Source organism: Argiope bruennichi, chromosome 2 (assembly GCF_947563725.1).
Source record: "Argiope bruennichi chromosome 2, qqArgBrue1.1, whole genome shotgun sequence".
NCBI classification, from domain to species: domain Eukaryota; kingdom Metazoa; phylum Arthropoda; class Arachnida; order Araneae; family Araneidae; genus Argiope; species Argiope bruennichi.
Genome location: NC_079152.1, coordinates 143,106,508 through 143,132,175, shown reverse-complemented (window position 1 = coordinate 143,132,175; position 25,668 = coordinate 143,106,508). Strand labels below are relative to the sequence as shown.

The following is a 25,668-nucleotide window of genomic DNA, read 5'->3' as shown; positions in this document are numbered from 1 at the left end:
AGATTTAGAAATTTCATGTGATTCTAATAATTGCGAGATAATTAATTTTTGAAGAATTTTTTTTGCAAACTTATAAATAAATAAAATAGAAAAGTTAATGAATTTAACTTTTTACATCGAGTTGGAAAGTTATCACTTATTACAAATTCAGAAATTCAATTTCAGCCAGAAATTTTTTTACTACATCATTCGAAGCATTGGTTAATAATATTTATTTAAATACTAATTTTGAGAAAATATTGGCAACTGTTTTTGTAATAAACACGGTATATTTGTATGCCTATATTTATTCCTTTTTCAAACTTGCAAAGAACTGATATTGACGAAACTAAAAGTATGGCATTTCTAAACAAAACATAATATGTATCTGAATAAAAATAGAAAAATTTAAATCACATATTCAAATATAAGCTAAAGAATATAAAACATAAAAAGTATAGATGCAACAAATAATCCTTTAAAAACAATGCAAATTCAAAATAAATCATATGCCAATGGAAAATAACATAAGAAGTCATTATTTTATATATTTTTAATATTAATGTTTGAAATTATTAATTTTTATTTTTAATTTAATATACTATAATATTTCATTATCTTTATTTATTAACAGAATATAAATTTAACTCATTAATGACGAACGAATTAAATTACATTTAAAAACGTCTTCATTTTAGTATGTACAGTTCTATCAGAATCCATTCTGAACTCATGGTATAAGATAAATTACATGAACATTAATATCAATATCACATATTAAACACAACAAGAAAGATTGCACATAGATAAACACTTAATTTGAATTTTTCAACTAAGTTGTACTGGAAAACAAGAAAATGGAACATTTAATAAAAAGCATAACATCAAATTTAACAATTTTATAAAATCTCAGCTTTTATGCCGAGCTTATAAATAACGTTATTGTAATAAAACTCCAAAACAGTATTTCTCAAAATATTTTAATAAACAATATTTATAAAGATTCTGTATTCTTTGAACATTTATTTGATGCATCGTGTTTTTTGAAACTCAAAATTAATGATTCTTTTTTTATTTCATTTAAACGAATTTAACAAATCTATTGGCATTTACTTTTGCATATACATTAGTTAATTTGACCATTGAAGTATTAAATTCTGTTTGATGTAGATAAATAGCAGAACATTGGGTGAATTAGTAATTCTCAATTATAATTTTTTTGTTTGAATTGATGACACATAAATTTTTAAATATTCATTAAGTGTATGCTTCATTTATACAATATAAAACATATTAAGACTGAATATCGCTTAGACAGAACAATTTTTTTTTTTTTTTTTTTTGTCAATTTGGTTTCGTGTTCTGTTTTTTGTCTTGTTTTTTTTAAAAATTTCTTTAATAGAATCACTTTGTTTGATAATACTTTTTCTCGATTCTCCAATTAAGAAAAATGATTTTCTTTTTGCGACTAAATATCATACTAATCACGTAAAAATTTTCTACAAATGCAACCACAGTACTTCAACATAAATAATGAACTTTTCAAAATGCAGACAAACATTCATGAGGAATTACGTCTTTTGTACATCATCCACACAGCAACATTTTAAGTCGAAGCACATATTGTTTCCAAAATGTTTACAATACATTGACTAGCAAAGAAGCTGAGAACTTGTGCGAAAATAAATGGCACTGGGATCAGTATCAGTTATGATTCTTCATACATGGACTTTATGTTCTTTGTACGCATGCCTTTGTAGCTCTTCCTGTATAATCCCCAAGGTTTTATAAATAGTTTTAAAGCTCGGTCTGTTGGAATGCTTGCGGTTCCAGCAAGCCTTCATTAGTTGGTAAACAGGAATGGGCGTGTTATCCGGGCACTGAAGGACATTCCCTTCTTTGATGTACTTAACAACTTCTTCATGAGTCAGTCCGTAGTAAGGTTGGAGGGCAAATGAAAATATTTCCCATAAGACAACGCCGTATGCCCACACGTCGGATTCAACTGTAAATTTATTGTAAAGGATGGACTCTAAGGGCATCCAACGAATGGGTATGGCATCATGATCATTTCCTTTGTAATAATTGGCAGTGTAAATTTTCTGAGATAATCCAAAATCAGAAATTTTCACCACCATATCTTCACTGACTAGGCAATTCCTGGTTGCTAAGTCACGATGAACAAATTTTCTTTCCGACAAGTATGTCATACCAGCTGCGATTTGCCTCGAAATATTGAGCAGATCCATATGTGTCAACCTAACATCATTGTAAATGTCCCCATTAGCTGTCCGGACTATGTAATTTGTAGGGGAACAGTTTCTCAAAAATTCATTCAAATCACCTTTGCCCATGTATTCAAACAACAGACACATAGGCTTACCGACAGCGCATACACCTAGAAGTTTGACAATATTAGGATGGTCGAATTCAGACATCAGACAGGCTTCACGCTCAAAATCTGTTTGGAGATCTTCTGATGCTTCTTCTTTGAGCATTTTGACAGCTACCATTGTGAACTCTTCGCCCTTGAGTAAACCAGGAGCTTTAGCTTGAAACACTCTTCCGAAAGCTCCTTGACCGATGTCCCTGATGTAGATGATGTCATTCCTTGGATATTCAAGGGTCTCCAGACGAGGATTAAGTTGTGCAGATGTCCTATGATAAGCCATATTAGAAGGCAATTTTTCTAGATCGATTTCTACATCAGTTGTGGGCGTAGCATTGTACCCTCGACGATACTTTTGCAATCTTCTGCATCCTAATACAATGAGAATAACCATGGCAACCACTACCAAACTAAGAGCTGACGTGATAAGGATGAATGTAGGAGAGAAGACTGGCTCTGGGGGAGGCTCAAACATGTCCATAAGTTCTAAATCAGCAGCAAATATGTGACTGTTGTTTTCTAGAAAGGGAAGAATAAGTAGGTTTTAGCAACAGGAGTTGCTAGATAACATTTATGATATACACTTAAAGTCAAAGAAACAGTCCTTATAACAACCTCAAGGAATTCAAATTTTAAAAAAATGAAGAATGTTTAGAGGAGATATTAATATGCATTCTTCTTATTTTCTTTAGGTAATGTAATTAATATGAAATTTTAATGAAATTAATTGCTCATAAAATTAATAATTTATAACAAAGAGTTACTATAATTAAAATCTGAAGGTAGAATCTGTAATGTAAAAAACAATTTCCAAATTAATTATTTGTAATAAAGCATAACTATCTACATTTGATTACCAGTTACTTTTCAATGATCTTATTGGTATTGATTTAGTCATGTCAAGCAACTTTGAGGAACTATAATTTATCAGAATAAAAGGGTTTTTTTATTTAAAATATATTTGAGAAAATATCATAAAATATTCTGTTATATGCATATTATGCATAAAACAGAATTCTATCTATACTTGAAAAGTGGTGAACTTTAATTTTGGGATATATCTAAGAAATAAAAATCTGTTGGTAGGTGACCATTGATGAGCTATGAAGTTCATGACCTTTCATGCGTAATACAAACTGGCGAAATCTCAATAGTGATTGGGCCAGGGGACACTGAAAATTTTATTCTATGGAGAATGCATTATACACGTATGTTATGACTTGAAGATTTCTCCCAAAAGTGAAGAGTAGAGGGCGGCTCTGATATGGTACCTAAGAGTCATGGAGTTCCTTATGAAATAAAAATTGGCAGAATGGATACAGGGCTGTAGATGAAGAACTCTATTGAGATTTTTTTCATTGATAATGTACAATAAAACAATGTTTTTGAGATTTTTTTTTAAAAAACTGGTGAGAAATGGCAGGCATGCAACTAATGATGATATCTCTAAAGGTTAAAACATTTCATGTAAAACAAAGACTGTGAATTTGTCAAAATAATTGGTAATTAGAGAATATTTCTTTGATTTTGCCAATTATGATAGTATAGATATATTTAAAATATATGTATACTATCATAATTGCTGTTTGTCAAACGTGATGAGTTAATTCAGTGTACCGAGATATATGAAACATTCTTCATTATTTAATGCATTATGCATTTTGTAGGAAGGAAAACTAACAAAAATATTTGACATTGACTCGCTAGATGATTCACACAAATAAATTTAAGTTTTTATATTGCCCTCATTAGAATTGACACCATTAAACAAATACTCTAAAAATAAATCTCAATAGCGTGAATGTACAAAAAAAGCATATCATTATCACTGATTATTTCTCAATGCTTCGATGCTTTTTTTCGTAGCAAGGTATCAGTCTACGTCTAAAAAGCCACTTTTGGTCAAAATTCACAATTTTTTTTATTTTTTTATTTTAAAGTGCATTTATTTAGCTTTCTAAATCTGTATTTATTTTTCTCCTACGATTGATAGAAATGGAGATATGAAGATTTATGTAATTCAAAAGAGTCGAAAACGAAACCGGAAGTGCTTACCGGAAGTTGAATGTTTTTCGTCGTTTCATCAAACATACGCTCCTAAAATCAGAAATTAATTATTTTTTTAAATTTATACAAAACTATATGCAAGCCACCTAAATTTGAATTAATTTTCAGCTCTTTATATACAGAAAAGATTGGCAACAGCTGCTTCTCGAACATTGTTTACGTTTGAAAACATCTGCTCGTCTCGTGTTATATGTTTATTTACTTTGCTTTTTCGAGTGAATACAGCTTAGTTTGATTTGAATATTTATTGCTTTTTGTTTAAAAAGTGTTTTAAATGGGTGGAAAAAGCATTAACAGAAGTAAGAAACGAAAGTTTCATGGAAATAGGCATTCTTCTTCCATGCAAGCTGCAGACTCTGTTGGTGTATCAGATTCAAAACAAAAGACTTGCAGCGAAAAGAAACTGCTGAATTCGCAGTTATGTGAAGATAATGTTCCTGATTTGAAAACAAATAACCTTTCTGGATTTCGAATTATGGATATCGAGATATTAATAAGTGTTTTTACTCTTTTATGTTGTCCTTTATGCTTCAAAAGCAACTTGTATTTGATAGAGGATTCTACCTTTGGATTGTGTTCGAATTTCTGCCTCAAATGCAAGAATTGCTCCTTTTACAAAGGGTTTTCTTCATCTAAAAAGAAAAACACATCCAATGAAATAAACACTCGACTTGTGTGTGCACTTAGAATCATTGGAAAGGGTTATAAAGGCTGGAAAGAAATTTTTTGCTACCCTCAATTTTCCATCTTTTCTTTCCAAACAAGCATTCAGAATGCAGGAACTGAAGCTTCTTCGTGCTGCTCGTTCTGTTGCAGAAAATTCAATGAATATTGCTGCTACTGAGTTAAAAGACAATAAAAACCCTGCTGCTATTACTGAATGTGGTGTATCTGTTGATGGAACATGGCAACGGAGAGGGTTTTCATCACTGAATGGAGTAGTGAGTGCAATCTCTGTGACATGTGGTAAGGTGCTGGATATTGAAGTGATGTCTCAGTTTTGCCAATGGTGTCACACGAAAAAGCTGAATTTATCATGTGCATCAAAACATCAGTGTGCAAATCATAAGGGTTCATCTGGAAGTATGGAAGTGCTTGGTGCTTACAGAATATTTGAGCGTTCCAAGAGTTGTCGTAAACTCATTTATTCACAATACTATGGAGATGGTGACTCTAAGGGCTATGATACAGTTAAAGACATTTATGGGAAAGATTCCGTTTCAAAACTGGAATGCATTGGCCATATTCAGAAGCGAGTAGGCACTCGTTTGAGAAAATTAAAGTCATCGAATAAATCTCTTGGTGGCAAAGGGAAATTAACAGACTCCTTCATAAATAAGTTGCAAAATTACTATGGGATAGCAATTAGAGCTAATGCAGGGAATTTATTGCAAATGCAGAGTGCAACCATTGCTGCATTTGCTCACACATGTTCTAATAATAAACATCCCATGCATGGACAGTGCCCAACAGGAAAGGACAGTTGGTGTAAATATCAACGTGCAATTTCCTGTGGAAAAAAATTCAAAGAAACAAATGCAGGTCTTCCAAAGAACATTATTAAAATCATTAAGCCAACATATATGCAGCTATGCGATCAAAACTTATTGAAAAAATGCTTACACGGTAAGACTCAAAATGCCAATGAAAGCTTCAATAATCTTTTGTGGACAATAATTCCCAAAAACACATTTGTGGAGCTACAGACTTTACGTTTGGGAGCATCAATAACTGCAATAATTTTTAATGATGGATTTTATGGTCTCTTGGCAATTTTTTTTGAACTGGGAATAACTCCTGGGGATTATACCCTGAGACACTTCCTTTCTCTCGATAAAGAAAGAATCATCACGTCAAAAAGGCAGTCATTGGGTACAACAAAAGTTGCCAGGAAAAAATTAAGAGCTGTTAGAAAGAAGAAAACAGATAAAATTGTTAACAAAGAAGGTGTATCATATAAATGTGGTGAATATTAATAAAAATGAAGTGAGATATTTTTCATAAAACACAATTAAAAACTTTAAATGCATTTTTTGAGGAACTTTAATTTTGTAAAAATTTTGATACGCAAAACATGATATCTCAAAATATTATGAATATTTTTTAATGAAATTTTGTATGTATGTTATTTATACTATCCTAAAGGCAATGAACTAGGATTATAGTTTTGAGATGAATAGTTTTTTATTTAGAGCTCATTAATGTTGTTTATGCATAAGAATTTTGATAAATTTTCAGTTAGGAAATACTCGAACTGCTATAACTTTCTTATAAATGCAAATATTTCTTAGATCCTAGTTCATTGCCTTCACTAAAGCTCTAACTATATTTTGTAGAAAAAGAATTTGAAAATTTTGATTAGAATTCTTGTTAGGATGTTTTGCGTTTTACACCAATTTTCACAGTTTTTTACCCAAATTTCCCCATTTGACTGAGTTGCAAATTACATAAAACTTTTTAAATGGTATTATTCATTGTTTTGAATTACAATAACCTAAAAAATAAACTAAAAATGAAAATTAAACAGTTTTTTCAAAAATTTGTCTTCGCACGTAGACAGACAGGCTTTTTATAACCTTTTTTCTAAGAGCAAATCGAAATTAAAATTTTAAAATGAGATGCTTTTGTGAAATGGCAGTTATATTATATTCATAAAATAATATTAAAAACATGTAAAAAGACAATGCTTGTAAAATAGTTCCTATCGAAACTTTATTTCTCGATAAGAAATATATTTAAAAACATATTGTTAACAGTATTTAAAAGTGCATACAAAGTCTTTTTATCTGCTCTAATAATGGATTTATGCTCTATCATACTTTTATAACAACAAAGGCATAAGACTATCCCTGCGCATTCTCTACTTTTTTCAGGAGTGAGAATGGAGGCAATGGAGAGTTAATAAACGTCCTATAAACGAATCAAAAGTACAGCTATAAGTATTAAATTCGTAAGCTATTTGTTAAAAAGTGGAATGAAAAAAACAGTTCATGTATTTATAAAATATTATTATGAAATCCTTGAAGACAGCAAGAGTGATGCAAGAAGGCAGCGAGCGACCCTACGTGTCAATGAAAATATCGAACGCGCTCAGTGTATTGTACTTTCCGATCACCGATATATTGTCTAATGATTTCATTTCACCTGAATTACAGCAAAAATTATCCGAAGATAAATATGAGAAATTTATGCATAAAAATAGCCTCTAACACTAACATATAGCTGTAAATATCGTTGAGTAGCTTGCAGAATTCTGGTCATAGCACGATCTCTAAACTAAAAATCAATTTCTTTACCTGCAAGAAATAAACTATATTGATAATTTTTCTTTGTTAAATTGCAAAATCATGTTAAGGAAGTGGCACAAAGGGATGATGCGGAGACGACAAGAAAGAAACAAGGTGGAAATAGGAAAGCCAGACTTCCGAAAACACAGAAAAAATTTTTTATGTAAAGAGAGAGAGAGAGAAGAATCTGTTTCTCCAAACAGGGAATATTTTGATGAGGGACAAAGTACATTCTGGACATTCCACATTTAGACAAAAGTTTTGTGGCCTCTGGTTTGTGCATTAATCATATATATATATATATATATATATATATATATATATATATATATATATATATATATATATATATATATATATATATATATCGTAAGTATCTTTGAAAGAATGCTGTAGGCGTAAGAAGCTTTTATCCCTTTGTTCGGGGCGACATCAGATTTCTAAATTCAGCAATTTTAAACAGAGCGCGTTATAAATAATAAAATTTAAAAAAAAATAAGAAATGGATAAGGAAAAAAGAGAGAATTTCAGAATGAAGTACCATGGGCAATTCAAGATAAAAATTAAGAAATTAATTAGGATTGAAATGAAATTAAGAGAAATTACACACACACACGAAAAAATTCATCTTTATTACAACATACATACATACATTCAGAAAACTGAAAGATGAATCTTTTATCTATTACATTTTATATAGTACGAAGTATTAGAATATACGTAGTTGTTAAAATATTTCGTCTCTTAGCAGGTAATAAGTACCATCTGCTTCAATTTTTCAAAAACGCTTGCACTTTAAACAGGCTTACAGCCACATTTTCACACACACACACACATATATACAAGTAAAAAAAATTAATTGAAATTATTCAGGCATAAATAAACTATTTTATTGTACTAATGTTCCACCTGTGAGAAAATGAATTTAAGAAGTCTTGTTATACAAATAAAAAAAATCCTATTAAAGAATGCTCCCCCCCTTTTTTGAATTTTTATTCTTTCCACATATTAAATACCAATAAAATGTCATATTACTGAATCAACGTTAACGTACGCAGATTAATTACAGTTTTGATACCAATTCAAAAATTCTTAATTACCACATCTTGGAATATCGCAGTGCTGCCAACGTATCCTGGGATCAATCGTGTAACACCAAGGCATGGGCTCCTCTCCTCCTGCATTGCGACAGTAATTTTCGGAATTCAGAACTTCTGGAAATACCATCGGAGGGCGATTGTGGTGATGTGGATCCTGAAATGAATGTGTATTTGAATTATTATTTGTCAAAATGTGCAAAGGTTATCTTTTCGTTCTATCGAGTGAAAGATCGTTAATATACACACAGCAAACAACATTCTTTATTCATAATTAATATATATTTCAATGATTATTCAGCAGGAATTAAACAGGAATCAGATTAAACACTAATCTTATTGTTACCTATTTATATAACCATATTCTTATATTTTGCAAGAATGCATAGAATTTAATGTCCCTAATTAATAACGGCCATTTAATATTATTTTATTAATTTCAATAATTTTTTCAATAATTCAATAGTTTTTATAACTTATTAATATTCAATAGTTTTATAGCGATCAATAATTTCTTTCCTCTTGGATCTTTTATTTGATTAATAAATTTTCGAATGCTCAATATTTAATTATTAATAAATCTTCAAAAATTATACACGTAAAGAATGATTGTTTTTACATTATCATGAAAAATAAATAACAATTTTTATTTATTAAAATTAAATGATTTGTGTGTGCTAATTGATCTTCTGTCTAATTGCTGATGTCTAATATTTCATATAAAATTTCCGTTCATGATACAATAATTCTCTGCACTAAATATTTAGAAATATTTATTTAATTTTCAAAAATAATATGCATATATGTATGTGTGTGTGTGTATTTTGTATTCATAATATGTATATCTTTTTTGAACCTCTATCTATATATTAAAAAATAGTTAATTCTTTTCATCAAAATTAATTTCGTTTTTTTAGGACTCACGGATAAATGAAATATGAATAATAGTAAAATATGAAGCACGTGCAATTAAACATTAGCAAAACATAGTTGTACTGTTACGCATTTGTTTTGCTTTAAATCTTTGGTGTCCCGAGCACAAAATTTCGGAATTAACCTTTATTTTTATATAAAGAAAATAAAATAAAGGCACTTTTTTTAAAATAGGATTTAGAACTTTGTAGGAAAGTTTAAATTATATTTATTAAAATATTGAATCTGTGTAAATTTTTTTGGCGTTAATTTGAATAGATTAAAATTATTTATTACCTGCGAATCCCATCTTTGGCAAGGTATTCCAGATTTTGTCACATTCACACTCCCTTGGTAAAATCTCCCTCTGTCTCTGATGCAATGCTCTGCGTAGAAATGAGAGGCCTTTTTCATTAACATGAATGGCAGAAACAGCAGAGTTTTTAAAAATATTTAGTTAACCTTTTTATCTATAAAATTCAATTTTAAGTTAATTTGGTAAAAAAAAATGAAAACAAATTATGCATATGAATCAATAAAATAAATAAGAAATAAGATAAACAAGTTATCACTGATCAATTGATGAATGGACCAAAAAGACAGTCTTGAATAGTAAACTGGTGAATATAGGATAAGAGGACCTTCAGGTTAAAGAAATTATGTTTATGTTTATAAAAGAACAAATTTTAACAACAAAAATTAAATTTATTTCAAAAAATATATAATACTATGGATTATACCAAATTATAAAGAAATAATACTATTTCTACTATTAATAATGGTGGATGCTATTAATATAGTAGAAATAGTTATAGTGTATATGGGGAGATCATGCCATTTGACTGGACATACCAAATTTAGTTGACTTATACCTTGAAAAATGGAAATGTGCAAGATCAGTTTTTCAGAATATTTCATCAGAACTGTCTAACAGACATTTTGGCGTTTTTCCATGACAAATAGCGAAATTATTAAGGCACAAAAATTACTCTTACATCATTTGAAATTTCAAAGACTTACCTTTTGTTACACTTTATTATTACATACATATTTTCTTTTTTTAATCGTTTTTATAAAATATTTTAATTTTATTGTGCACCAATGTACTTCATTGTTGAAATGAATTCGAAATCGTTTCCATTACTGCTGCAAATATTTCATTCTAGCCTTTTGTTAACCATTATTGTAATCAAAATGTACTTTTTCTTCCCTCATTTTTCTCTAAAAAAAGAAAAAAATGTTCAGTTGAATTCCTTGGTTACTTGGGGCAAGAGTAACTCTTTCTTAGTGTTTTCAAAACTATTTTTTTTATCTCAAAATGATTATTATTTAATGTTGGTTAGATTAATTGTTTCATATATATTAATTTACAAATTCATATCTCCCAATGAAACTTACTTCTTTTCAAACCCAGCTTATTGTAGCAGTAACTGATGATAACAGAACCCAGTTACTGTATCGTCATCTTCAAATGATAGAAGAGAGTATGCTATTCTGATCTTATTGAATTGACTTATTTAAAAAAAAACTGCACATTGATATAAAATTCTAGTATTCCCTAAGTCTATATGCAGTTTTTAGGAATGTCGTATCTCCTTCTCGCTCGTATCCTTCAAATGACATTGATCCGATTTAGAAGACCAATATCAGATTGTTTCAGTTAATTATAAGAAAATGCTGAAAAAGCCTCACATTATATAGCATGAATGGTACAGACTATTATCACCAACCTAAAATCTATTAATATATAAAAAAAAAATTGAAAATTCTATGTTTTATATCACATTACAGTATTTTCCTATCACATTAATTAATAAACATTCTAAACACTTGTTCATTCATGATATTGAATTAAATAATTCATGTCGCCTATCAGCAGACACTCCGAAATTGCGAAACAGAAGCATCATAAAAGATTTTCTTTCATACATTATTGTTCCTTTTGATACCAATATTTAGGACACTAAACTCTTAAAATTTTTTCTTGCTTAAAATATCAGGCATCTATTATGTCTGTTTTAAGTTCTTTCTACAAAAATGAATAAGGGCCAAATAATTATTCTTGTTTCAATATAAACATTTTTAGTGTTATGAAAGTACATAGAATTCCATAAACAATTTTTAAATGCATTTTCATTCTTTCATCTCTTTTTTTTATTTTTAAATTTAATAACTTCGTACTCTTGCTACAGCATAGTTTTTAAATATAGTTTCAAATATATGATTGTTTTTAAAGTACATTAAAAGAATTATTGCACGATTGGAGTAATTTTTCTCTTACACCAATAAATAGCCACTTATTAAAGCGCAATAAAGGAATTGTTGCACGATTAAAATAATTTTTCTCTTACATCAAAAAAATAATCTCTTATTAAAGAACTTTAAATTAATTGTTATACGATTAAACTATTTTTTTCTCTTACATCAATAAATAGCCTATTATTAATGCACAATAAAGGAGTTGTAATACGATCAAAATAATTTTTCTCTGACGTCAACAAATAGATTCTTATTAAAGCACATTGAAGGAATTATTGCACGATTAAAATATTTTCTCTCTATTTCAATCAACAATTTCTTTTAATTCGCAGTCTTTTATTCTTCTCGTTAAATGTAATTCACCTACATGCCAAATTTGTGTTCATATGCCACAGTTTCTTTTGATAGAGTGTTTTTCTTTTTAGTAGTTTTTTTTTTGACAACTTATCAAAATAGAAGACACGCAAAACCTTTTGATAAAAACATTTTATTTTATATTAATAAATTGATTTTTTTAATGAAAAGCCTCGATGCCCTTCGTTAAATATAACCCAATTATATATAAATTGTTGAAATGGTAGGAGCTGAAAATTCCAAAGTACTGAAGTAAAGAAAGATAATCTCACATATTACATAATGATGATTAAGAAATATGAAAAAAATGTAATGTATAATAAAACGAACATTTTTCTATTAATTTAATTAATAAGCCCTTCAAATGCATATCTTTAATTCGTTAAGCAGTTTATCATACATAAAACTATCCCAAAAATCATGAAAGAAAGATGTCATAAAATATTTTCTCCAACCAATTTTGTCTTTCTTATGTCGGCGTCCCTTTTGACAGCACCGTTTAGGGTACTAAACGCCGAAATTTTTTTTCTTACTTAGAAATGCATCTAGTTTTTCTATCATTTTTTTTTTCCATCCCGCATATTTAAGAGCCCCACGCGCGAGAAATTCGCATTGAATTTTTCATAAGCTCTTGGCAGTGAAAAATTACTGTTGAGACGCGTAATGGCCTTGTGCTTTTTTCTTAACACATTTCCTGAATTTTTAGAGTTCGTAGCTGTCAAAAATAAGGAATTTGTCTCAGTGTCCGTCTAAGAATCGCTATATTACTATGCATAGCTTTAGCTTACCAAAAAAAAATCTATTTGATATATTTGTCTAAAATATAATTCGTGTAAATGAAATAGTAAACTCTATGAAGATTATAGATTTAAAATACTGGAGGTTAAGATAAATAAAAATGAAAATGCGAATATTTATAGAAAAAAAGACAATGTAAGAAATAAAAAGAGTAAAATTTGCTTTATTTCCATTGTTTCAAATGCAAAGCAAATTTAGTGCAAAATTAACATAATTGTTATCAAGACATAAACGTCAATATTGTTACACAATATTTAAAATTAAAGAGCATTACAAGAAATTGTTCTATTTGTTTGAGATACGAGAATGCCAAAAACTGTTTTAGAATAAATGTGTCGATTATGTTGATATTTAACTATAAAACTGGTTTGATTGTATTTTGTACATATATTAAATTATTGTATTTTAAATAATGTATGTAAATAAATTTAGATTTTTACAGACATTGTATTTTAATACAATAATTATAAGGAATCCATATATATCTCAATCAACTTAAAATAAATAGGCAATTTTGAGTTAAAAAATAAACCTTTATATATTTTTGTTGCATCTATGGCTATACTTTTACTTATAATAAATATAAATATGTGTGTCCGTGAGCGAACGCGCGTGCGTGTATGTGTGTAAGCGTGTTTGTATGTGTTGGTTCATGCACACATTCAGTGGATTATATATACGGCAATTAAAATAACATGGTTCTAATGTCTGATAATTTATCAGAAGCATGATCATGAAACTATGATTATACGATGTAAAGAAAATTAAGTATAATCATTATTCCTGGCAATACAGGTAGTCGACAATGGCGACTTGATCTTCTTTATTGTTGTTACCTGATTAGTTAAAAAGTTACTTTTACACTAATAAGCCGATTAAAAAATTTGCTTAAATTAAACTATACAGCCTACAATAATTAAATCAGTGTTTTTGAAAAAAATAAATATTTACACTCTAAACTGGCATGTAGAGCAGCTTTGTTCTGTAAATTTTTCATAAGTTGCAAGCTCCCATTGAAAAGATCTATATACCAAATAAATAGAGCATATGAAAGAAATTAAATCAACATTTTTTAATACCTGGCAATTTGAGGGAATCATAAACATGAAATTATACCTAAAGATTTAACTGAAGTTATAAATAGCAAATACCGCCAGCGAAATAGAATGTTGCCATAGCCCACTAGATCTCCCTCATCGGTAAGAGAAGGGCTAAATAATGTTTCGTGATTTCACATCAGCAGGACGATTTAAAAATCAACAGTGCATGTTATAATATTTAAACCAAAGTCTTCGGAAGGATAAGTATTTTCTCTTTAAGCTGGAATATAAAATACTTTTTTGCAATAATTATTACAGGAGTTGTAAGGTGAAGTTAAGTCGATCAAAACTACTAAAATTTGACATATATTTTGATTATTTAATTAAATGTTTCAAAAAATAATTTATTAAAAGTAATAAATAAGAGAAATATCACAGTTACCTAGAAATGGCATGTGTAGATTTCATGCGATAAATGTTCAATATAATGTTCTCAAAATGTTCTGAAAAAATATTTTGTTTGAGAAATCTTTAATACGTAGTTTCATAAAATATTTGATTTTTAGCAACAATTAATTCCGCAATCCAGCTTGGCCAAAGATGGCTTGTTTTGAATAAGATTAATATTATGCTTCATTCAAATTTATTAAAGACAATGCATAACTAAAATTCAAATTTAATTTATTTATTATTTAATTATTAAAAGGAATGATTAGAAACGCAGTAACTTTACATTATTTAAGAAACTTCAACGGAATTATTTCTTAAGCAAAATACAGTTATATGATCGGCAACAATAGATAAATGGAAAGGATAATCAACATTCAAACACTTATCTTCTTTTCTAATATCTTGAAACATATTAAATGTAGTAGATTCGAAAGATGGCAAAGGGAAATTAATACAGTTTTGTTGGAAGAAAAATTCAAAACTCGCTTCTTTCTCTTAATTATCTTTTTTATATTACATATATTATTAATTATATTTAAATTTAATGATGAACATAATTTTAAATGTAAAATAAGGAAAAGTCACTTGCACAGTAAATCAGAATGCCGCCGAAGGTTGATAATATAAAATAATATCTGCTTAATTAATCGCAAATTACATTTATTTATTGCTATATCTATAAAAGTAAGTGTTTTGACTTCATATTATTAAATTTAATGAAACTCAATGAAACAAATATTAATTGCAATACATGTGACACTTTTCTTCACGAAAGAATTTAAATATCCTTTCATTATCTTTTGAAAGTCATACGTTTTGCATTTTTCTATCCTTAGATAGATTTAGTTAAATTAGTGAAACGATAATCATATTCATTAAAAAACTGAATAACCAAATGAAATAATTACTAGAATCTTATGCTACTAATTAAACAGCAACTCTTCTACCTATATATTTTAAATAATCAATATGTGTCTCCTATTTGTTTTGACCTTTGTTGCTCTTTTCGTTGTCAACGTGTTTAATTAAAAGCTGATAAGATTCCTATTCTACATTTTTCCATTACCTTTATGTTTCATATTGCATTTTAATTAGAGTATATTTGCCTAAAACACTAGTTCGAATACGTAAATATTGAAATCTAATTCCGAAGACCTTTTGCAAATGTTCTTTGATCTGACAAACTTTTTTCTTCTCTGCGCTGAAGAACTGCAGCTGCATAGAAACCTGCAGCTGATTCAACAACCTTCTAGTTTAATTCGTTTTAATCAACCAACTTTCATATGGAAATGAGACAAATGCATTTGAACGTGACAGGAAAAATTAGATGAAGACAAACAAGGAAATTAACGACTGGAACACCGAAGAGGAATAGAAGAGTACCATTTTTTTTCTGCTGCTCCAATTTCAGCAGCATTTCGCTGCGTTTGGAGAAATGTTATATTTTGTTTGAATCCCCTAACAGAATTCTTTTTAAAGAAAGCTAATTAAGAACTCTGCGAGAAATGGTAGAAAATTATAACGGCAACTAATTCTCGATATTTCCATTTGTTTGCTTAAAGAATATTTTCTTACGTAGCCAAATAAATTGTTATGATAGAACTTGCTCTTTTGCTGGAATTAGTTTGTAACATAAACTTCTGATTTGATGAGTAAACATTATATACCTCCTGCAAGGGTAGTAATTACATAAATGTTTGTGCAAATCTTTCCTAGAACGCCATATTTTTTCGTACTTTATCTGTATAAGATTCTTGAATGATAAATCAGAATTTAATAAATAATTGGTTTTTATTAATTCCGATTATTTAAATGTAATAAAAAAATAAAGAATCACACTACCAGCTACAGGGACATTTTTTAAGTTTTAAAAATATAATAGGTGCATAAAAAAATTAAAATTCGCAATATATTTAATCTTAATAGATTGATGCTTAGAGTTTAAATTATTTTTTACGTTTATAATTAGTTAATTAATTATTATTATTATTTTTATTATTTATTATCTTTACACTTAATTAATTTATTAATTAATAAGTCTATAACGATAGTTTCTCTTTACAGACATTTTGTAATTATCAACAGATAACTTCAGATGAAAACTTTAAATTTCTTTAATTATACAAATAGATAGAAAACTATTCAAAGGTAATTTCAACGGTTATCTCGTTTACCAGAAAAAAATTGAAATTTTTCGATAAGATGTCAGTTATTTTAAAACATAATAAACTGGTAATACTTTAATTTCCGTTTCATATTGTCATTCATTGCATGTTTTATTGTTTCGAATTTATATCATTATTTATTGATATTGTTTCATAATAATAATAAAATCTGTTCATTTCATACGAAAAATCCTTTTTAAAAAATAATGTATATTTTTACAAATGATTCTTCAAAGTTCGGATATATAAACAAATGTATGCTGTAGAATAACTCATAAATTGATTTGACCTCTGTAGGTAGCATGGTAAAAGAGTGTGTGGAATATTGATGCACCAAATACCACTTTTCGAAGGCATCGTCTAAAAAATCGTCTGTCATGGAATAATTCATATAGGGCTTTGACTTCTATAGGTAGGCATAGTAAAGGAGTGCGTGGAATATTGATACTTCAAATTCCACTCTTCGAAGACGCCATCTAAAAAATGTCTCTCATGGAATAACTCATATAGTGCTTTGACTTCTGTAGGTAGGCATGGTAAAGGGGTGCAGTGCATGTAATGTTAATGCTCCAAATACCATATCGAAAGTGCCTTCTAAAAAAATTTACAATTTCATGTTTTTAAAATCAAACTTTACAAGCAGTGTAAATAAATGTTCTATTATTTACTCTATTATCTCTCTATATCATTTGTTATTGGTTATTTTTGTTCAGTTCTTCTGTAAACGGCTTATACAGGAATTCTCAAAAACTCATTTGTGTTTGAGCATTTCTTACATTTTTAAAACAATGCAATGCCACCAACAGTAGTTCTGAAATGCATAATCTCGACACATATTGGTTCATCTATAAAATATATGCTTGATGAAAGAGCTTGCGTTTTTTTCAGTTTGCAATACTCTACAAGAAGAAATTATACTAAAGTACATATTAAAGTTTTCCCTTTTTTTTTAATTACCCACCTGTCACTTCTTCCTCTATAATATCTGTAAGATGAGCGTGTGAGCAGATAGAAGAAGATGAAGAATTTCCCCTCTCTGGCAGAGAGTTGCAGTCTGGCAGACGGAAGTGTCCACGTGATTTAAAATATATGCCACGCTGCTTATTGTCTTCTATCATAGCCCATTCGTTATAGCAAAATAAATCCTGGACGGCTATGCAGTCTTCCCTAAAGAAGAAAAGAATTTTTTTATAGTACTCAGAGTTATACAATATTACAATAAAGTGCACATCAAGGATTACAATTAGATTTAAAGCAATAATAGATAGAAATAACTTATACCTTATTATGACATCTTTGCAAGCTATGAAGCTTATTTGCAAATTGGTTCAGAATGCATACATGTTTATTTATATGAAAAAAAATCATAACTATTGCAAAATTTAACATATTTCTATTATATTTTATCATGGTACGTTTCAAAAGCATTTTTTTTTTTCAAAATGAACATATTAAATCTGGACATTTGTGACATAGAAAATCTTTGTTCACTGCTATTCTGTTACATATTATGACTATTCAGAATTCCTCTGGGGTAGATTGTCATATCCATAGATATAATTTTTCTTTTCATTAGATAATTTTACGGCTTGGACACACAAAAAATCAGCTATTTGACAACATAAATTAAAAGTACTTTACTATGTGCTCGGCAGGTGGATCATGAGGAACTTGCAAAATTTTCCTTTGTAATAAAATCAGGCATAAGGTTAAAAAGCGAGTAATATAGCAATAATGAATACTTTTTCTCTCCTTTAAATACCTAGATACATATTAAGGCATTCACTAGTAGATGATCTATTGGTGAACATACGTGCTCAACTGCAGAATTTATAATGAAACCATTAGATCACTACATCAAAAACGTATTAACAGGCAGTGTAATATTTTCCATGGCAGCCTCTGTAATTTATAATATAAATATCATCTTACAAAATAAATAGATTTCAAGGCAAAAATCTACTTATTTGGTTGGAAGAAAACAACTGAAAAATAAATTGGACTGATCTTTATCTGGAAAAAAGATCACTCCTGAGGAAGTTCAAATACCAAAAGACTGATTAATCTGTTGTATTGACTAAGACAGAGCTAAACATTTGAAGGCCTTTTGTATCAACAGGTATTACTAAGAACTAAGCGAGTCTAAATTTGATGGCGTCTTTATCTTATCAATTAAATATCAGTGGAGCATTTCTTAATTTATGTAACTTTTTTTAGATTCTTGAAAGAATGATTCTTTATATTTACTTTTACAATTACATTTGATATTTTAAGTATTTATAAGCAGGCCTGAAAATAAATGCTTAACAAAATTTGGCTCAATATGCCTTGAAAGCTTATCATACGAAATATCTTATTTTTTTTAAAAAAGTAACAGAATGATATTCGTTATGAAATCATAAATCTAAATTATTATTTCTCCTTAAATGGTTCTGAAAGTGAAATTTACCTGCAAATTGGCTTACTGTAGGCAAATCCATCGACCCACTCACAAGCAGGAAAAGCATAGTGGCAAAGAAGCGTTTCTGCAGCTGTTCGACAAGGCTCCAGGAGAGAAGAGATGACCTCTTTCCAAAGGCCTTGAGTGATCTGCTCATTAATGGGCGTGGCAGAACCGTCTGTGCTGAAATTATAGTATACCAGGCCTTGAGAGGGTAGGTACTTACGACACACGCTCCCCGTGTACAAAGAGCAGTAACCCTGAGGAGTGTCCTGAGGTGGACGGCGGACGCTGGAAGGAGGTGGCTCGGACTGTTGATCTGGAACTTCAGTGTTACTCTCTGTTGGAAGAAATTGGCTATTTATATATATCACATAACAACAAAGATGATATGTTAAGCGTCTTATATATCATTTTATATCGCATATCACTTATCGCCTCAAGAATCTATTAAGGATTGCATGAATGTTATTTTTTTTCTGTGAGAGGCTCGTATACAAAAATAAATAATGATTGAACTATATATTATATGTTTCATGAGCGTCATTTTGGTCCGGAATGCAATAAATGCTTTACCTCTTTCAAGTCTCTAGATAATGAAATAAATTTATCTTCAATATCATCCTATTATTTTACAAATTAAAATTACCTATTATTACAAATTAAAAAAAGATAGATCTATCTATATAGTGATTTCAATAAATTATTTCAACTTCATGTGGAATCTTAATGAGTTACTGGTGCGCTATCTACTCTTGGATGCACGCGTTGGTAAGTAAAATTCTTTAATGTATCTCAGGGCTTGTAAAATTTATGTTCATCAAGAGAGGGTGGAGATATTAGTTAGAGCAAAAAAGAAAATATAGCCGAGCAACGGAATATTTATTTCTTTACACTAAAGATTTTGTCACATTGAAAGCTAACGAAAAATAACGATTGGGAACGAATTTTGCAAGATACACATAACATTTTTTATGTATCTTTAAATCAAAGTCGATTTCAAAATGCATGAAATGTATTAGAATATAAGACTGTTTCCTTAAGACAATCATCATAGTTCAAATGTCTTTTGAACAATGATGTGACATGAAAATATACAGATTCACTATATGTTGTATTTTGTGGTGCACATTTAAATGTAAAAAAATTCATGTATAATATTGCTACTAAAAGTACAATTCAAAAATGATTAATTCGTAAAACATAATCATATATTTATAAATAATTCTGTTAGATTTTGTACTCACATAAATCACACAACATTTGAAATGAAATAGTTCTTTTAGGAAATATTTATTTCTTAAAATCAACAAGCAGAGATTAAAATACGAAAAAGTCTTTAATGACTCGTTTAATTTCTTAACTATGCTTTGCATCTTATTATTATTATTAAATGATTAAAGATATGTTGTAGTATTTTTAATTTCTTCATAAAAAATCATGATATAATTGTTGGCAAACTTTTGTTTACGGGAATTAAATAACAAAATTATAAGATTTGTACTTTTGGCACTGAAATAAAGAATTTTTTAATATTTAAATATTACATTAAGTAGATCACCCTTTTATTGGAACAAAATATACTATAATTTTCAAATCTCAAAAGTATATATAAAAATTGAATATATCATATAAACTCTGCAAATATTCCGAATCCATTCACCATATACTTAGTAAAAATAAATTTTTTATTAATATCACAAATATTAATACAAAATTTAAAAGTTAGTTAAATTCAAAGTTTCCTTTATTCCTAAAATGTCACCGAAAGAAGTTTGAAATAATTGTAATCATAAAGAGAATCCTCCCGGTTACCAAACATCTGCTGCAATTGCTGGCGAAAGTTTTATACCAACGAGACGTTATTAATCAATCGGGATCTCAGAACCATCTGGCGCAGTCGATGATTCTTTTGGTTATTTGTCTCATCCATCAACAAGCAATTGGCCCCTTACCACCTTTGATGGAAAACGTACAAGTTCTGCGCCAAGTTGGCGAGCTTTAAATTCAGGTTTAATAGGTATTTAGGAGCCATTTCGTTTTCTTCTATTTTAAGAATGTTTGCCATCATTTTTATTTCTTATTCCTAGGAGTTTTCAACACTTATGATTAAGCAATAATGAATTGACCAAGAAAGATGTTTAATAGATCGCCGATGGCTTTTTTGGAAGCAAGAAAGCAATTAAAAAGTCGTTTTGAATTAATGAATGTTCCAAAAAGTGTTTTAAGGGAAATTTTTCGAACATCTTGTATTAATTAAAACAGAACAAAAAAGTAAAGAAATTTTTAATGGCGAAGGAAGTATTTCTAAGAGATTAATAATGATTTAAAAAAATATCGGAGTTGTTTTTTACTTTCATTATTTTGCGAAAAAACATGGCATATTTTATACATTTTTCTCAAAATATTGACTTTTTTTTCTGAAATATTTTGATAAAAAATATTTTGACTTAATCTCAATGATAAAAATATTGAGGGAAGATAGAAAGAACTCCAATTTTTTTTAAAGAAAATATCTTGAAACTTATATAAATGGAAAATCCCATTACGTGTAAACAAAATTCATTGTTGAAAAAATATTAAGGTTTAATTCCTTCTTTTTTTTGGCTGCAAATAAGGTAAAAGTAATATTTAATCCTTTCATTAAACGAAAAATATTAATCATTTTAATTAAATTTAAGACTTAGAAAGTTTTGTATTTAATTTAAATCAATTTGGTATTTAATGTAAATTAATTTATATTAAGATTAAAAATTTTTAGGTATTTAAAGCAAATGAAGAGAATATAGAAAAGTAGTGTGTGAATCTAGGATATTTTATTAACAAGGGATTCTGATATAAATGACGATTAGTTTTTCATTGTCCGTTTGAAGGGGAAGTTTTCTGTTATTGCTAGACTCAAATTGATTAATAAATTTTATCTAAAACAACAGCTTAAAAAAAAATTTTGCAAATAACATATTTGCCAAGGATTGTACTTAAATAGAAATTTTAATTCATTGATATACAAAATGGTGTATAAATAGTAAGAGTACATATAATATACACAATGCTCACTCTTCTCGTGTGTCATCAACGAATTTCTACACAATTAAATATAGAAATATATTTCCAGTTGGAAAAATATTTTAAACGATGTGAAGAATTATATTGCATGCTGTTGAAGTCAATAATGTAATACTAAAAAATAATTAAATGGTCTAAATTTTTATACATTACATAGTTCTGCTATATCCCAGTTCTGTTAGTGATATTTAGAAAAAATACTTTATAAATTACTAATTATTATTTAATAATTTTAACTATTTGAACAAAAATTTTCACACTTTTGTAGCAAAATTGATCAAACTATGCATATTACTATTCATATCTTAATTTCTATTCATAATGGCTTTTGATAGAGAGGATCGTTGAATGATTAAAATAATGACTTGACTCGTTGATTGATTCAAATGAAAGCATAACATGAGAATGTTAAGAATATATATATATATATATATATATTATGCCCCCATAATTTAGAATAAAAAGGCAGGCAATGTGATCATATCATTCTTCTTATTTAAAAATACAATTGCTTCAAATAATAATAATAAGCATTCTCATATGATTTTAGAATTCTATCACGTAGGGAATAGTTATATTATTCTCCAAATAGTATTATCTGTGTTTTACACTATAGTAAAAAACAGTTTTTGTGAAATATTTATTACACACTCTCATAGGTTCTGAGATTAATTTTCTAGTGCAAAGAATATTAATGAAAATGCAAGCAAATGAAAATAAATCAAATCGGAAGATTTAAAAAAAATTAGAAATGCAAAAGTTGAACCAAAATCTTACCTGATTTTGTGAGGACGAAAATGTGAAAATCTTTACTGTCTGTAACCGTGTAATTTGCACTTCGCATGAAATTTGTGGATCGGCACAAGTACATTGTACTCTCCGTAGCGTTGATAGTTAGCATGGAATGCGAAAGTGTCGGCTCATCACTTCGAAGCTGAAAAAAATATATCCAAGTTAAAATATGCGTACTACAATATTCAAAGGATTTATAATTTAATTCAAAATTGTAATTGTTCATAAAATATAAAGAATGTTTAGTGTGCAGTATTCAGTGATGGGTATGTTTCATCGAAATTAACTAAGCACAAATTTCGAAAATTCCACCCTAAATTTTCAAAGACAATTCATTAGAATGTAATTAGAATTAAATAAAAAGTCCAAATGCGTTTATTTCTTCTTCAACAAGAAACGCATTTTCATTTTGTCATTTCAAAAATTATACTTTCTCCTAATTGAAAGTCAAAATTAACCCTTTGCACTCAGAAAAGTAATTCGATGCATAATTATTCACCTAATACAAAAATTTGTTTATTGTTCTGAAAAATATATATACAAAATTGTTTTGTCAAATTTCTTTGAAAAATTAATCTACAGCCTTTTTTCATTCTGTATCCGTTTTTAACAATCAAAATTTAAAAATAAATAATTAAAATGTCAAAATTATACGCCGTCTTGAATGGTGAGTGAGAGTCACCATTCGAATGCAAAGGGTTAAACATATTTGAAATAAAATATGAATATTTGTGTCGGGTAGGGTTTATACAAAAACCGGTTATCAAATTCTTTATTTCTAAAAAACCGGTTTTAGCCGGGTTTCGAATTTTTGTCAAAAAATAAATAAATAAATAAAATAGGTAAAAATATTTTATTTAATTTATATAAAATAAAAATAAACAAAATCAGTATCAAAACCAAAATCAAAATATTAAAAAAAATTAATGCTTACATATACATATTACTTACAGAAAATAACGAAAGCTCCAACAAAAATTTCAAATAATATTTATATTATTTTCGCTAAATTTAATTTCTCCTAAGAAAATAGGATTTAAAAAAAACATAAAATATCCACTGAGCGGTGGTTAAGTCTTGTTCTTATTTTGGACAGAATATTGCCTGAGATTGAAAATACTCGTTCACTAGCTACTGAGCTTGGCTTTATAGTTTTCATGGCATCAAATGACAAATGTAAATTTTTTTGTTCTTTTATTCGTTACCTCAAATCAAATAATGAAAATTCAGCTTTCAGTGTCATTGGGTTTGTAAGTTTTTCTTCAGGGTCTTCAAGAAACTTATGAATTGATTTTTTCATGGCTTCTTTTAAAAAGGGATTAATCTGATGAATAGTTTCTTCGATTTGCTCTTCATCACAATCAGTTTCCACATAAGAATTTGGAAATATTCTAGACAATATCTTTCCAGATAACTTATTAATTTTTAACAAAAAATTAACACAAATTAATTGTTACATAATAATATGAATTTTTTAAATCGATTTTTTTAAAATTTAAATACCGGTTTTCAAATGTGACAAATTTACTTTAAAAAATAGTTTTTTTTAAAACCGGGTTTGAAAAACATTCAAACCCTAGTTTGCGGCAAGTATTAAATATTAATCATTTTTTAATCAAACGCGGGATAATTGTTCAATTATTTTTACTAGAAAAATTCTATTTTACTGTTAAAAAAAAGAAAAAAAAAGAAATTTTGGTTTTATAAAAAGTGAAATATATTTTTAAGTGTGATAAATTTAAATATCATTTGAATTAATAAATAACCGCTAAAGGGCACGGAATGAGTTAAATATATAATTTATATTCCTATTGGTTACTATTTATTCTTTAAAACATTTACAGACAATGGAAACTAATGCACAGTTAAAGGAGAAACTATTGCTAGCTATAAAACATTTACGATTTTACGACAAAACATTTCTTTAAATGGGAGCATTGTACTTCGAAAACTCTACCCTGCACTTATGAAAACAAGTTATTTGAGTTTAATTAGCTTTTAAGGAAAAGTCCAAATGCGTTTATCTTTTCCAGCACCCAATGTATTCGCATTCTTGCTTTTAAAAACAACTTTTCACTTACTTGGAAGTCAAAGTTAAGTGCATCCCAAATAATATATGGACTTCTGTTCTCTCAAACACCTTTTAACACATATTAAGAGTGTGCAGAGCAATGCTGTGTGTCAGAATAGCTGACAGCATAAATACTCTTCACATAATTAAGACTTCTCTGCGCGCAAATAAAGACGCTGCTTGTAACTACTGCAATTAGCTTTCACTTTGCAGTTCGCTTATTTTCTAATTTTGAACCGAGATCTCCCTCGAATTTATGTCGACGGACATGGAAATAAAAGTTTCCCGTTTGTTTACCCAACTGATGATATTAAGTTCGCGCCATATTCAACTAAAAATTAAGTTTAATTTATGCGCATTTGTAATGAGTGGGCAGATGGTTTGTTGAGAACACATTCTGCGCGCCGTTTATTGTTTTTAGAAAGAGAATAAAATCAGCTGCTCTTGTTGACATTAAACGAGATAGTTTTTAACTCATGGCTTACTTAAAGAATTAATCCCC

The 25,668-nt window shown here is 28.4% G+C and overlaps 1 protein-coding gene across 2 annotated transcripts in view; it reads right to left on the bottom strand.

The window, feature by feature from the left end:
* Positions 1-997: 997 nt before the first annotated feature.
* The window catches only part of LOC129962115 (tyrosine-protein kinase transmembrane receptor Ror2-like), a 224,446-nt gene continuing 199,775 nt past the window's right edge, over positions 998-25,668 (bottom strand). For both annotated transcript variants that reach the window (XM_056075848.1, XM_056075849.1), the window contains 6 exons: positions 23,081-23,237; positions 19,247-19,577; positions 17,759-17,964; positions 10,029-10,117; positions 8,823-8,976; positions 998-2,887 (listed from right to left, as the gene is read on the bottom strand). In XM_056075848.1, coding sequence (XP_055931823.1) covers positions 1,698-2,887; positions 8,823-8,976; positions 10,029-10,117; positions 17,759-17,964; positions 19,247-19,577; positions 23,081-23,237 — 2,127 coding nt within the window. In that variant the 3' untranslated portion in view covers positions 998-1,697. The remainder of the gene's footprint in view (positions 2,888-8,822; positions 8,977-10,028; positions 10,118-17,758; positions 17,965-19,246; positions 19,578-23,080; positions 23,238-25,668) is intronic.